At 44.6% G+C, this 16,396-nt stretch overlaps 1 protein-coding gene across 1 annotated transcript in view; it reads left to right on the plus strand.

The window, feature by feature from the left end:
• Ubc10 (ubiquitin conjugating enzyme 10) overlaps positions 1 to 14,926 on the plus strand; it is a 33,915-nt gene extending 18,989 nt beyond the window's left edge. The window contains exon 4 of the mRNA XM_065452382.1: positions 13,633 to 14,926. Coding sequence (XP_065308454.1) covers positions 13,633 to 13,787 — 155 coding nt within the window. The 3' untranslated portion in view covers positions 13,788 to 14,926. The remainder of the gene's footprint in view (positions 1 to 13,632) is intronic.
• Positions 14,927 to 16,396: the final 1,470 nt, after the last annotated feature.

Raw genomic sequence — 16,396 nt, forward strand, 5'->3', positions numbered from 1 at the left:
CTGGATTCTCTTATTCCTTTCCTAACTAGAATGAGGTCAGTGTCTTGAATGTCTGGAATATCCGAGCAATTTCTCTTGTCTAAATTTTTTTTCATTCGTTTACAATACCTCTTCTCCTGCGATTTTTGTTTCCTCTTCTCAACGATCTTCAGATTTCCTAACAGCCCCAGCTCACGGTCTGCCGGAAGAATAGGGGTTTCTCCTGAAGAAGCGAACTGTGGGCTGCATCCCAAGCCATCGGTGTAGGAGCGATTGTGATGTCTTACAGCTGCTTCTAAAGAGCATTTCCATCCACCAGGGAAACTATAGCACATTCTGCAAGTCCATTCACCGCGGGATGGTATGGCGCACAAAATTTGATATATTGTGGTCTCGAGCCTATCTTGCTAGTTTTTCACTCTTGAACGCTGGACCGTTGTCACACACGATCGTCCTGGTTGTCCTAAACATATCCCTTTTGAGAAGGGCGATGACACTATTCGCATCTTCTTTTCCTGCCCGTGCCGCGACCATCCTGGTGCATTCATCTATGGCCAAAAGAAAAGCTTGCGTTTTTCGGACTGCTTCTCGTTTCTTATTTAGCTCGTCAAAATCCAGGTGTATAACTTCAAAAGGCACGTTCGAGTGGCAAGGTATTATCATGGCGTCCGTAGGCTGCTTATATTGCACTTTGTTGACTAGACAAATGTGGCATGAACGAACGTATTGATTGACGTCTTTTTTCATGTGAGGCCATGTAAATCTCTTGACTAGCGTGTTGTAGGTGCGCCAAAATCCGTCGTGTCCTCCAGATTCTGGGCTATCTTGGTACAAATAAAGCACCCTGGAAACTAGTGTTGGCAGGACTTGATAGCGACCTTCTATAAAAATCAGTTGTTCCGTGCCTTCCCACAATTTACCTTCATTGATTTCTTCCGATTGTTCATTGTTGGCCTGTATCATCAGTCTAGACAATGCATCTGCATCAGTCAAAAGGGGTCCAGGTCTGTGGGAGATGGTGATATCAAACTGCTGCGATTAGTTCAGCCATCTGACAATGCGTCCCTTAGGTTGGGTCATATTCAAGAGATGAGTGTGAGCCTGGTGAACGGTGAACAAAGTAAACTCTGCACCTTCTAGGTATGTACAGAAATACTGAATTGCTTTAAGGACTACAAGAGCTTCCTTTTCAGTAGTGGTGTAGTTGACTTCAGATGGCTTGAGGGTGTAGCTGTAGTAACCTACTACGTGTCACTTTTCTTGGCCGAATGCTTCTGGACCTTTCTGGTACAAAACTGCACCTGTTCTACAATGTGAGGCGTCGGTATTCAGTTTAAAGGGTAAAGTGAAATCTGGTATGCATAGAATAAGGTCAGCAGAGATTCTGTGCCCGAGATCACGGTAGACTCTCTCACATTCATCATCCCACTCAAATGGAACTTCTTTCTGCGTTAGGCGCGCGAGGCATATCGTTTTTATGGCAAAGTCTTTTATGAAAGGTCTGAAATGTCTCGCTAATTCCCAAAACTTACGCAATGAGTGGACGTCATATGGTTTTACCATTTGGGATATCCTCTCCACGTACTCTTGTTTTGTGCTTTGGTAGTCCCATCAATGACTCTTCCAAGAAGCACAACTTTTCTTTGAAAGACTATGGTGTTGGGCTGCTGAGCACGAGGTCGCGGGATCGAATCCCGGCCACGGCGGCCGCATTTCGATGGGGGCGAAATGCGAAAACACCCGTGTGCTTAGATTTAGGTGCACGTTAAAGAACCCCAGGTGGTCAAAATTTCCGGAGTCCTCCACTACGGCGTGCCTCATAATCAGAAAGTGGTTTTGGCACGTAAAACCCCAAATATTATTATTATATTCTTTGAAAGAATGCACTTAAAATTAACCTTGAGGTGTGCCAAGCTCAAGGCATTTAATACCAGAGACGGGTGTTCCTCATGCTCAGCATCTGTTTTGGAGAAGACGATAATATCGTCTATGTACATGTTACAAAAGACACCTACGAAAGGCTTCAGGACTTCGTTCATAATCTTCTGGAACCATGCTGGCGAGTTTTTCCAGCCGAAAGGAAGCAGGTTATGCTCGTACAGATCGAAGGGCGTGATAAAAGCAGGGTAAATTTTTGTTTCTTTGGTTAACGGCATCTGCCAGAAACCTTTGCACAAGTCAATACGAGAAAAATTTGGCAACCACCTGTCTTGTCTATAATCGTGTCTATCTTCGGCATTGGAAATGGTATAAGTTCTGTCTGGTGATTGAGAGCCCTGTAATCTGTGCACAGTCCGAAAGTTCCATCTTCCTTCGGCGCAATTGTTATGGGAGAGGCGAAGGGTGACACCGAAGGTCCGATTATATCGGCGTCTAGCATATCCTGCAATTCTTTCTTCAACCATATCTTGCGCTCTCTTGACATGTTATAAGGTGATTTTCGGATGACAGTATTGTCAGTTAGTTCGAAAGGCACCTTGTGTGACTTCATCGCTTGTGAATAGCTTCTTATGCACACCAGTTCAGGGTAGGTCGTTGCAATATCCTCCGCGCACTTGACAACTTGTAGGTTATCTTTTCTACACTGCTGTGTCTCTTCCCTTGATAGTCCTTCCACTAAAACCACATCGTCCCAGTATACGTTGATATTTAGTTTCTTTATATCTGGTCTGGATAGCAGAAAGTCGTACGTCACACCCTCTATCACCAGTACTTCACTCTCTATTTCATGACCTTGGAACTCAATGTTTACTGAGGCCTACTGATTATGCATTGTCACTTTTGGCTTCCGGAGATCCTAAGTCATTTCATGACCAATGACATCTACAGTGCGGACGACCTGGCGCTTTTTTTTAAGCTCCTGCCACCGAAATCGCTCACTTTTAAAGGTGAGCGATGCGTGGGTGGCAAACTTGGCAAAGAGAGGCTAACTGTTCCCATCGGCACCAGCATGTCGGGCAGCAACAAACTGAAATTGCTGGTGTTAAGAAAGTAACACTCCCCCCCCTTTAAGGGAATAGCAACCTTGCCCATCATCTACGAGTCAAACACAAAAGTGTAGATGATGCAGGCTCTCTTTAGCAAGTGGCTTCACATAGATGGTGTGTGATTTTTGCGGCAGAAAACGAAAGTCCTTCTCCTTGTTGACAACTGCCCTGGACATGGGACCGTAACAAAACTGAAGTCGATTCAGTTAGAGTTCGTACCAACTAATACCACAGCACTTTTACAGCCCTCAAAGCCCATTTCCGCAAGAGTCTCCTGCAGAAGATTCTGGTATGCACAAGTCAGGAGAAAGAATACAAGGTGGACATTCTTAGTTCTATTCACCTCGTTGCTGGTGCCTGGAGGCAACTGACGGGAAGTGCCATAGCAAATTGCTTCAGGCATGCAGAATTTTCTTCAGATGACCAGACTTCTAACATGCAGGATTTGCGTGAATACGATAGTGAAGAAGATGCCACTTAGAAGCAAGACTTGTTAGAGCAGTGTGCATTAAAGGGTCCCTCACCAGGCCCCATAGCAGATTTTGGTTATATGCTGGAAGTTGTTACACGTCCTCTGGGGAGCGTTCTGCCGCAAAAAGTTTTCTCGTCATCTCATTAATAGCTGAGATAGAAATATTTCAGTGCCACGAGCCCATGATTTCAGCAGGCAGGCTCCAGTGCATAGTGAGACTCCCTCTCCACTCTCCCCATCTAGCCTTCGCAAGCGAAATTCCTTCCCTGCGTTCTCCCATGCCGGACTTCGAGGATCGCATGACACATATGTCACGGGCCCCCGCCTTCACTTGGTTTTTCTCGCTCTTTTCCTTTCGGTGATGCGCAATTTCACTAGCGGCGTTGCGCGCAAGCTGTTTTGCGCAGCGCAAGATTTTGCGCACTGTGCACAAGGACACTTGACTAGCAGTATAATTCAGTGCTAGACGAATACTGAGGCAGGACAAGTGGATTGCAGAGTGTGATCACACACTGGAACAAGGTAGAAAATGGCATAGTTTCGGTACCTGCGCACGTGACCGCATGACCATGGGAACAAGCAGACGAAGCGACATCTCTCGTGCTTCGGTGGGAAGTAAAGCAAAAAACATGCAGACATTCCATTCGTGTGTTTTATTATTTCTCTAAACTTCAATTCGTCAGTTCAAGCAACAGATCACACAAATAACAGATGGTGCCTTGAACAATTCTCAAAGTCACATGTCACCACCAGCGACTTCACACTGCGGACTCGAGTACGTAGGCACAGGGACGCGAATACACTATCCTTCAACTTGGAGCGCGGCGGCCGCAAGAAGAAGAAAAAATGGCGTTTGGTTTAAAATATCGGATCTCTCTGCGGTACGTAGCGATGTAATACTTTCCCGACACGATTGTTCTCGCGCAATGTATGCTCTGCGCTTGTCAGCTCAATATGGCCAGACCTGGTTAGGGGCCCTTTAAGGGAGATCCCAATGGACTTTGACGAGTATGTGCACATAGGCAGTGACGTTTTAACTTGCCCCGACAACACAGTGGAAAGCATTGTTGCAGTGGTATGCAATGAAGAAGATTAGGATGAGCAAGAAGAGGCATCTCACAAAAGGCATCTCCATAGGTAGCTACCACAGAAGCAGCTACTGCACTTCAAGGAGCAGAATTAGGTGTGCAGGATCAAGACTTTTTTTTTTTTCTGGAAAGAACCAGGATTTGAAATGTTCATGCAAAGCTTGTGTTCTGTGGACAAAGCAATCCTGGAAATGCGGTGGCAAGGGCTCAAGCAAGTGAGAATAGATAAATCTTTCAACTCATAGCAACTAGTAGATGCATAATAAATTTTGTTAATGCTGTGCCAAAGCCCTTTGCAATTTCCTGTGCGTTTTGGAAAGCTATCAGCTGCATTCGCCTTCTATTGCTTAAGGTTCCCTAAAATGGTGTTAAGAGGGTGTATGCACATAGCGCTGCACCTTTGCACATCTTTCTCAGTAAACGGAACTCTGTTAAATGGAACTAATTTCTTCTGTCCCTTGAAGTTCCATTTAATGAGAGTCTACTGTCTGACAAGTTGACTTCAGTCAACTTGTTTACGGATTGCATTGGAACTCAAAGTTACAGGTTGCCAACGTAACGATAAAAAACCGAGAAATTTCGTCATAATTCGAATGAAAATGCGAGGATTGACTTAAAGCAATGAAAATTATAAAAAATACTAGTGTTACAATTGAGTAAGTGAAGGACGTGCTGTTTAGTTTGAGCTAGCAGGTTGGTGACAGTTACATGGTTATCTACATCCCAGTGTGGCGGAATAGCAACAAAGAAACTTTGTGTGCTGCTTTCGACGCGCCCAAAGCATGTGCCCATGAGTAGCAGACACAGCAAGATAAGCTTCCTAACGATAAAAAATTTTGGTACAATTTTGAGTTTGAATGTAAATTCTAGCTACCCTAACCTTGTCACTATATTGGCAGCCTTCTTGATATTCGTCATACTTTCGTATTTACGAATAGCATAAATACGAAAGTCGGATCAAATTATTATTTGATCAGCTACTGTCAAATTCAAATTTGAAAGCCAAATACTTGCTCACGCCGACTTAAAGCTCTTTTAGAAGTACATTGTAGCCCATCTTGTGCTCCTTGAAGACTGGTGGTTCAAATCCCAGAAGCAGCCAACTTTAGGTTGAGGTGCTGTGTTCATAAATTTTGCTTTAGTTATTACAGTACAGTAAAAGCTCGTTAATTTGGACTTCTAGGGACCGTAAATTATGTCCTAATTAACCAAATGTTGACTTATCGAGCGGACAACAAAATCAACATACCTTTACTGTGCAAAGCAATCGAGGATGCTCGTCTGCTTTCGCACAGAAACCCGCGCGGATGCTATTCTTCAAAGTCCTTCCAGGTGGTTAGCAGCTCGCATGCTGTTTGCAGTGTCCCAACAAAATTCTTCCAACACAGCGAGGGCCTCCGTGGCTTCCTTCACAGTGCGAGGGGGCCGAGGCTGCTCCTCTCGCGGCTCCTCTTCCTCCTCAGAATCTTCGCCGTGCAGCACGTCCCTGACAATTTCTTCATTGGTAAGAGAGCCGGCTGTAACAACACCGTCATCAATGCCGACGTAATCAACGTCACCGCATCCAGCAGAACTCCTTCGAAATCCTCGCAGTCATCTCCATTGTCGTCTAACTACACTTCGGCCACTGCATCATCGCCAGGCTCACGCACAACGAAGCCACTGTGTCTAAAACAGTTGGCGACGACGTGCGCAGGCGTGTTGTGCCAAACATGGGCAAGAATGTTGACCGCGCTCAAAAGATTCACGTCGTTTTGCTTGCCGATTCATGGCACAGGAACATACGTTCCAGCAAACGCCTGCGGTATTTGGTCTTGACATACTGAATTACGCCTTGGTCCATCGGTTGGAGGGCCGATGTGTTTGGCGGCAAGAAAACAACTTCTATGTTGTAGAGTCCAGTGACGCTGTTATGCGCACTACAATATTCCAGCACCATTAGCACTTTGCGGTTCTTTCTGGAAAACTGTCAGTCTAACTTCTTCATCCAGCCTCGAAAAATTTCCGACGTCATCCAGGCCTTTCTATTCGCTCGGTATTCCACCGGAAGAGCAGGCATGTTCTTAAAGCACCGTGGCTTTTGTGCCTTTCCAATGACGACAAGCGGCAAGTGCTCTTGTTTTTGTCATGTTGGCGGTTGAGAGAATGGTGATGCGTTCCTTGCATCTTTTGCCACCGATGCGGGGATGTCCTTTCATGGTCACAGTCTTGTCTCGCAAAGCCTTAAAGAAAAGTGCTGTTTCGTCAGCATTAAATATATCATTTGGATTGTAGGCGGCAATGTGTTCGAGCAGCTGAGCGTTCTTCCAGTTGTTGGCAACGCCTTCGCTGACAGCACCTCGTTCGCCGCACACAGTCTTAAAAACGAGGCCATTTCACTCTCTGAAGAACGCACACCACCCTTCCGATGCTTTGAATGCATCGATATGGTAGACAAGGCAACTATGGTAACAAGGCAACTGCTATTGCTGGTGAAATGGCTACAGAGGCACAAGGTGCAATGGTGGAAAACCTGAAGCAGTGTGTTTTTGCCCTTGCAGTCGACAGCAGCAATGACACTTCATCGCATCTTTACCCTGTCATGGCAATCTGCTACGTAAAGGAATGTAGGTGGATTGAATGCAAGCTGTTGTGCATGCAAGCACTTCAATGAGAGGCTACTGACTAAAAAATTGGCAACCTCGTGCTCGACGCATTGCATTCATTTAATATACCTACGTCAAATTGCATTGCATTTAGCACTGATAATGCAAGTGTAATGTTTTGAAGGAAAGGTGGCATGGCTGCTATTTTAAAGGAAGCACAAAAAAAATAATTGTAGTTAGCTGCCCGTGCAACTGATCAATCTTGCAGCTGAAAAAGCAGCCACCTGCCTACCTGCCAAGTTCTATGAAGTCCTCATGGACATTTTTTATTATCTTGAAAAAAAGGGCTATGCGCAAGGACAGACTGGGCAAACTTAAGAAATTCACAGCATTGGGACACGCATGACTTTGAAACAAGTCCCAACTTGGTGGTTGTCCCTAGGCATGTGCCTGAATAGGATGGTTAGTTTCTTCTTAAAAAAAATGAAAACAGTGACAAGTTGGGGCCAACACTCCTCGAACTGTATCAGATCCCCAGGAATCTTACAGCTTCGGTAGATGAGGTTGGGGAGTTCAGCCAGAAAGCACTCAACAAGTTGGCCTGACTCGCGAGGAATGAGCGTTTTTCTTCCTCGCATCTGACATCAATTTGGCATTCTTTTTTTTTTTTTTAACTGTGCTACTAGCTTTTGAAAAAGCAAACTGTCTGCTCCAGTCACAAGCACCTCAGGTTCATCTTCTGAACTCTATTTTGTTGCAGCTGCTTAAAGAGCTTTTAACTAGATTTGTTCAGCCTAACGTCATCATTACTGCTGCTTCACCACTGCAAGTCTTTAATCAGGACATCAAGAGCCAGAAGGGTGGCAGTGACCTCATAATTGGGAGCCAAACATCTCTTGTAGAATGTCTGAGTACACCTGAGAAGCAACAGCTCTTTTCTGCAGTCCGAGATTGCTTTTTGTAGCCTGCGACTACATCAGGCGCAGATTTATACTTCAAAAATGCAACTTCAGAAGATGCAGAACTGGCTAGGCTGGACTCTCTATCCGCTGCATCATTTTCACGTCTTTTTTTTTTTTAGAACTTTTTGTATGCTACCCCGAAACACATGTGAATCAAGGAAGGACGCTATAGGTGCACTGGAAGTTCAGTTTGCAGAACTGCAAGTTCACGTTTTTCCATAGGCCATTTTAAAAGAAGAAAGGTGCTATGTGCAGTGGACTGTGGTAGAAAAAAAAAACAAGAACGCAGATGGAAAGTTCACGTTTGACCTAGTGGCGAAGCTGACGCTTGATTTGCTGGTTATACTGCATAGCAACGCACAATGCAAGCGCATTTTCATCTTGTTAAAGAAGATTTGCGACTGAGTTCAGGACTCAGTGTGCGACTCAGCTCTGCAGTGCATGTTCCTGGTGAAAGATCATCAGACCGGGCCTTGCTACGGGCAAGCATACTCTGCTAAGTTCTTGACAGCGAAGTCTGCCACTGTCAAGTAACTGTAAAATAAGATGAAATGCTGGACATTAGCCATTGTAATCCTCCTTCTCCGACTAATGAATAAATGTCTTGTGTAAATAAATTTGGGGCCCTATAACGTAAAACATTTCCGATCTGTTTTTATTCCAAACGGGCAATCGGCCCTCCCTGGTAGGTCAGAATGGTTCGGGTTCAGCCCATATGCGCGGGCACCACACCCATATGGGCAGATACCAAGCCATTTTGACATACCACAGAAAGTTAATGGCCGTTTGGAACAAAAACGGTGGAATAGTTTTACGTTATACCAGCCCTGATTTTGCCTGGTATGCATGGCATCTATGTGGCCATGAGACCTAGACGAAAAACTAATCTTGTAGACTAGACAAATCACATGCGCTGCATTAAAAAAAAAAAATTCCTTTATATACAAGCAATTTTTCTTATCAGTATTTCTTGACATGAAGAAAGCCATGGAGAATACTATGTGGTATTTTGGGGTTCTCCATGATTTGTCTGGAATGTGTTTCTGTGGCAACTTGCTAAGCATTATCTAAAATTAAACAGAATATTTTGTGTGAGAATTGGCAATGTTCTAGCCCAATGATTCACTCAGGAGGCAGGTGGGGTGGGTTGCTGAGCTGTGTATACTTTTAATTCTAAAAATAAATTTTTTGCATATCGTTATATCGCACACAATGTTTTAGTCTCTATGCGTGGATGATGTGCAGATTGGATTCAGATGATGTTACCTTGCAATCTGCGAGCAACAGGTATAGCTCGCCCTAAACAAACTAAGTCAGTGGATGAGAATGGATTTAGCCTAACCCACAGAAAAGTACGTGCATGCGCTTCTCAAACAAAAGAGAAATATTACCTGATCCCAATATTTACCTGAATGGAGAACGTTTATCTGTAAGCTCTCAGCATAAATTTTTAGGTGTAATCTTAGATTCCAAACTAACTTTTATCCCTGTCCTGAAACATATTAAAGAGAAATGTCTCAAAACCATTATTCTACTGAAGCTTCTGTCACACACATCTTGGAGAAGTGACAGGCAATGCCTCCTAAGCTTGTATGAGAGCCTGATATGATCACGCCTTGACTACGGCACCATAGTTTATCACTCTGCTGCACCTAGTGCTTTAAAGATTCTTGATCCTGTTCACCATCTGGGTATCCTCCCGACCACCAGTGCCTTCAGGACTAGTCCCGTAGAAAGTTTCTATGTTGAGTGCTATGAATGGTCCCTACATCTCCAAAGGACACTTTTAGATTTCTCACACTTCCTGAAGGTAGAATCAAATGTTGGAGCTTTTATGCCGCTCAATTATTTGTAATGTATTCACTGCCAGGCTTTATCGTAACCGACCAGTTATGAGGGCTCCTTTATCCCTCCATTTGGAAGCATTGGCAAAGGAAACACGTGTCTCACGCTTAGGGAAAGCATCCTAATGGCTCTTACTCGCTTTTCACCACTTTGGGAATGCAGACCATCGAAAAACGTGCACCTGAAATGCATTATATGTTCTCACTTACTTGAATTTCAAGTGAAGTGCTGCTGCTCAGAATTTTACTCAGATGCTTCCAAGTCTCCTTCTGGTGTGGCTTATGCAGCTCTGGCAGTGTCATTTTCAACATCCATTGCATTAAATCCACGCACCTGTATATTCACTGCAGAAGCACACACAATACTCTCGGCTGTCGAACATATAAAGCAGACAAATGACGCTAAAGCTATTGTGTTCGCAAACTCAATGAGCATCGTTGGATCCCTAATGAGCTTACAAAAACATAAGAACCCTGTTTCTAATGAACTATACTCATTGCTATGCACAGCATGTGTGCAACCAAGTCAATGGTTTCTGCTGGGTAGCTGGCCACAGAGGCATAAAAGGCAATGTAGCTGCTGATGAAAATGTTATGTGAATAGCCTTCAGTCATACAGATATATATATACCCATAGCAGCCACAGACCTTAAACTCTTCTTGCAGCTTCAGTTGAGGAAGTATTGGCAAAGGCAGTGGGATGCTGAAGCTGCACATGATAAAGCCAAATTTCGGGAATTGGGTATCTGAAAGGGCAGAAACGTACAAGGAAGTGCTGCTTTGTAGATTAAGGATAGGGCATACCTATGACACTCAATCTTACCTACTGTCTGGAAGTGATCCGTGCAGTTATCCACGTTCTTCTTCAGTGCCCTGAAACAGAAGCATAGAGAAAAGAGTACTCCCCTTCCCTGCATTGTGAGCACGTCCCTATAGCAAAAACAAGCGTCTTCCAGTGCCTTCCAGTGTGAAACCCAGTGCATTATTTTTACACTGGATCGCACTGGGGATGCTGGCACTCGCTGGGAGTCCCTGGGACACCAGTGAGAATGCTGGAGCTGGGTCACACTGGACGAGATGCTCGTTTCACTGCTATGATGCTGGGGTGCACTGGTTCTCGCTGCAGTTTGCTTGCTCGCACTGGAAACTGCACTGGTTCCAGTACGCAAGGAGTATAGGCGCTGTTGAATATTCATTTCTAGATGCTAAAATCTTGTCCTAAATAGCGCTATATCTTTGGGTCATAAAGGTCTATTCGTGTTGCAGCTTGGAATAAAGGTGCGTGATTATGCACCTTTCATGGTTTATGCCTCTTGTGCATAAGTATTTGACACTGAAGATCACTTTCATTTTTTGCATTTCCCTTTAGTCTGGGCGGATATTCTTGATGAAGTCATGCAAACGCAGATGATGTCTCGTTTTTTATTGGTTTGTACGCAACCGATGGCTGCGAGTTGTCGCTTGGTTGCAATGTTGTGGAGTCGACATGAAACGCAGAAGTCATTCAGATGCTTTCGAACGGACTCCTAGGAAGCCTCCCGCTGATTGATAATATTGTACCTATAACAAACCTGAGGCAATTCGAGCACTTCCACTTTCCAGAGTGTACTAAAAAATAAGATAAAAGGCTCTGATATTCAAATACACACATTTTAGCAATCGCCCAATACCTGCGCCAAGATCATTCTTTTCCACCGAAGCTTAGGCCAAGCGTGCCTGCTGAGTCCATCTACACGCTATTGGCCCGTCTGGGCTCGAGGATCAACAAGTCTAGCAAGGGTAGAACACTGTTTCAGCTTTCGCATCGGTGTTCTTAAATAATTTTTTCGTGTCTACAGTGTCACCACAAGAAGCGATGAGCGCCGATATGACGCGTTATAAACATACGTATATGTGTTGTCGCCAAAGGCTGCCAGCACTAGCCTATGCTTCTCTGACAAAGATATGCGACTAGACAGATCTGTCGATTGAAGCAGATTATTGAACGAAGAAAATGTTGCATATTCCTGGCGCGAAGAACAAGAAACGACTGTCAAAATCGGCAGTACTAACAGCCCATACAGCGTCCCAGGTTGGCAGTTCATCTAGGACTTTTTTCGAAGTTAAAATACCATTCGCAAAAGAAAATGTGTTGTGGCACTTCTAAGCATACTATTGAGCACGGAGAACAACTTTTTCTGCCTGATACAGGCGTAAGTTTTAGTTGCGGAGCGATTGCGCATCTACCATGTCTCTGTGAGACATGTCTACAAAACTAAAACTGCGCCTGGGTCTTGACGTGGCAAATTATTCACACCACACCATGTGCTGGCGTGGCCCAGAGGTAAAGTACCAGGCTCGGGATCTGTAGGTATGAGCATCGAATCCTGGTGGCATTTTTTTTTTACTTTTTTCTCATTTTTATATTGCACTAGAACGCTCTCGCATTGCTTTCTGTATTCGGTGGCCAGGTACTGCGTATCTCACACGCTAGAGCTCCTTTTCACACCAGTATACAGTGCCTCCCAGTATGCCGCACTTTCCCAGCATGCTAGCATCCTGTGCGCAACACTGGCCCATAATCCGGCATGGCACTGGATACTGGGTTTTGCAATAGGGACCTTCCTCCACCCAGCATTTTTTCTCAGCAACGTACCCCCTTTTAATTTTAAAACTTTGTTAAACTGTCTATCAGAAACTGATGCCTTAAAAGCACTTTGTTACTAAGGTTATTTTGTAGCATGACCTCCCCTTGAAGATTGTAGCTGCAGTGGAAGCATATTTGTAGAGCGTGTACAGCTGCTGACAAAAGTGGTATGCTCCACGCAGCGGGAGCCGGAGCAATGGCAAACTGCATCGCAACTCCGTCTACAGGCAGCATCTGGGATCGAGACAGCCAATGGGTGCCCTTTATTATCTGCAGGCATTGGCCATTGGCTGTCTCGATCCCAGATGCCGCCTGTAGATGGTGTCACGATGCAGTGTGCCGCCACTCCGGCTCCTGCTGCATGGAGTATACCACTTTTGTCGGCGCCTGTACATGCCTACGCATCTCTTATAGTCATCCTTCATTGTAAAGATTTCATGATCATAGCACACATAACTAATCATTGCCTTTATTTTAGTATGTTTATATTCTAAGCAATTTGTAGCGACTCATTTTAGGCCCTTCTACAGGCATGTTACATTCTTTACCATAGTTTACACATTACACAATGCGTTTGGCACTCTTTGGCTAGAACTGGCCCTTGTGCCATTAAAGCCCATTAATCAATTACTTCAAACAAATTGCTCATGTCATCACTGTCATACTAACATAATTTTGCTGTTGTAATGACACACATGCCCACAGCTTGCGTCATGCACTCATATTTGCTTGATCTTCAAAAAGATGTTGGTCCATCTGGTAACGATTTGCAGAACCGCCAACAGTGCTGGATAGCTAGCTAGCTCCCTGCAGAATGCTTCGATTCCCACTGTCTGCATTATTTTCTAGCTCTTGGAACTATGGGAATAAAAAACAAATAAATAAATAAAAATGTAGATTAAGCAGGGGTTTTTCAGAAAAAAGCTGCCGCCTCAAATGTGTGTTTCAGTGGTGGATACAAATGAAGTGGGGAGAGCTGTTCTGGTCTGCTTTTCATTTGAACAAGACACCTGATGTATCGTGGCAGTTTTGCCACTTTAAACATTGCAGTTGAATTAAGTGTCGAGTGGTCTTTTTTCTTCTGTGCAGTGATCCAGGCCCTGATTGCACTAGTCAATGACCCAGAGCCAGAGCACCCGCTGCGTGCCGACCTTGCCGAGGAGTACAGCAAAGACAGAAAGAAGTTCCTGAAAAACGCTGAGGAGTTCACCAAGAAGCACTCCGAGAAGCGGCCGCCTGACTAAGCTCCTAGCTGCCTAGCGCAACTCGGGTCGTGCTGCTCACGAGCAACAAAAGAAAAACAGAAAGCGAAGGCAGAAGAAAAAAAGCATGGGTCTTTCAAATTGTTGAGCCCGCCTTCATTTCAGGTGTACTTGTTTTCTTAATTTTTTTCCTATCTCGAGGTGTTTTTTTTTTCTGTATGTGTGCCTGCACAAGGAAAATGTGAGAATGCTTGGTTTTCAAAAGTGGGTCACCCACACACAGCAGGGCTTTTATTTGCCACTGGCTATGATGCAGTGTGAGATATGGGTTCCCTAGTTTCCCTATCATACTTGCTAGTAGACAGTAGGATGTTGGCAACAACGTTCTTTCGCTTCTTGCTCCGTGCAGCGGCAGGTTTGCTATGATGTTACGCTTTAGCGCTAGCTTACCACTCTTGCTGTTTCACGTGTTGCTTGTTGAAGGAATTTGTAATTAGGACGTGTTGAGAGGGTCAATATTTGTTCGCCCACTGGTGTTTTGTTTTCCTCGTGTAAGACAGCAGAGACATTGTCATCACTTGCGTCTACCTTTCTTCTGAACAGTGTGCTTCGAGGTGCGCACATCTAGGTGATTTCTAACATTAATCACATTTTCCTTTTTTGGGGGGTCTGTAGGAAAGGCATTTTGAATCCTGTTTGGGTGCTTTTATTTTTTGTTCTCATCCTGCCGTTTGGGCTGCGTTTGCACCCGAGAAACGAGAAAAAGCGTTTACTCATTCACAGACGTGGTGCTTGCCTTTGTGATACCCGAGCGTGTAGATGGCTCGTGGTGCAGCACACTTAGCCTTAAAACGTGCTGAAACACATGCACAGCAGCACAGTTAGCTGTACGTTGAACGTGACAGGGAGAACATGGATAGAAAGAAAATTAGCCTGCGTTTCCTTAACCTACACCGCCCAAACACTTAGTGTTACCTAGCCCCCTTATGAGGATGTTTTCGCATAGTTGGGGCACTTGATTTCTTTTTCTTTCTTTTTTTTCTGAAATTGTATGTTGTGATAATTTAGACTTGTATTTCATGTGACGTTTATGATTACTCTGAGCTTATGTCTTTTTGTTTATATAATGTGCGATAGTGTGGAGTAAGAGAATCGTAAATAAATCTGACTGATTTGTTTTATCTTGGTTGTCTGACTGTCTTCAGGCACAGCCCATTAGCATAAACAGAAACCATGATTGACTCGTGCAGTGCAGCTGCCATGTTAATTAACAAGAGGTGCAACATAATTTTTATTATTTTGTGTGAAGGCTGTTAAAAGCTTGAAGCTTTGATGTTTTCATTCATTCTTTCTATTATTTATATTGTTACGATGAGAGATGTCATCACAGTGTCATTGGGCCATTGCCTCATCTTTCCTTCGCCTTGTTGGAAGGTGCAGAAATAACTGCCCACTACTGCCTCTTGGATCCAAATTTGTCTGCGGGGCAATGTGCATTTGGCAACTGAATGCACAATCTGCTGCATTATGCACACAAATCTGGCACAAGGTTTAATGTGCCTCACAGACTCTGAATAGTTGTACACGTATTTTGGAGGCCACAGCAGGCAGAATACTGTAGCAGATAAGGATGACGTGTGCATTGCAAAGTAGTTCACGAGATTGTGGTATCCCCTATGAGAGCTTGCTTTTGTTTCAGTAGACGAGTTCAGAGCCCGTGGAGTCACTTAAGTCAGTCGTACTCTCTTTTTGCACAAATGCTGCTGTGCATTTTCTTAAGGTCCTTGGTTTGACATTGCTGCTGTCTGCTGATGGGTCCGTCAGTATCTTGGTGGAGGTGGATACATTTGTGAATAGTATGTGAAGGTTATATGTGTGCCAAATCCAACTACAGTCAAACCCCGATTTAACGAAATTCCCGATGTAACGAATTATTTTAATTTCGCGGTCTTGCATTGAAAACTATTTCTTTCGCGATTTAACAAAGTAATTTTGCGACCTAGATTCAATTTAATGGAAGCTTTCTGCCATTTCAAGCATGCACTTGAAGCCTGTATGGCTAGTAAACCTAACAAAAAGATGTCGGCCGAGGCAAAAGTTACTTCAGGCGTTTTTCTGCGTGAAAAGTTTTAGGGCAAAACCGTCGTCAGAGCGCGCGCACCGGGACGCTATTTGTCGCCTTGGTAGACAACTTGCGGACGCGGCAGCTCGCAGCGCCAGGAGAAACGTGTGAGCTGACGATTCCCTTCTGATAAGGAGGGAGCGAGCGCGTGTTAACGTGTTCAAGCACGCGCGTCTCCTCCTCGCTCGCGTCCATGCGCGGACGCGCCGTAATCTTGGAGGTAACCTCTCCGCTGAAAATGCAAAGGCAGAGCCTAAATAGTTGGTACTTCACGCGCATTTTGTTCCCGCGTGTCTAGTGTTGGCGGTCGCATGATCTCGGGTTTCAGTGGCGCAGTGCGAAGCGCGTGCTCGCGTTGTGACTGCAAGCTTGTGTTCATCGAGTGAGATCTGTTAATATTTGCCTTAGTGACGTGACACCGATAAAGCTAAGAACCTTGCTTCGTGTAGTTGTCTCTTCGCTATCGCCATCAGTGCTCCGCCTTTCTGGCGAAACTGTGACCTTTCTTCTTAGTGGCACGAGCATCGAG

This window comes from Dermacentor albipictus, chromosome 2 (assembly GCF_038994185.2).
Source record: "Dermacentor albipictus isolate Rhodes 1998 colony chromosome 2, USDA_Dalb.pri_finalv2, whole genome shotgun sequence".
In the NCBI taxonomy this organism is placed as follows: domain Eukaryota; kingdom Metazoa; phylum Arthropoda; class Arachnida; order Ixodida; family Ixodidae; genus Dermacentor; species Dermacentor albipictus.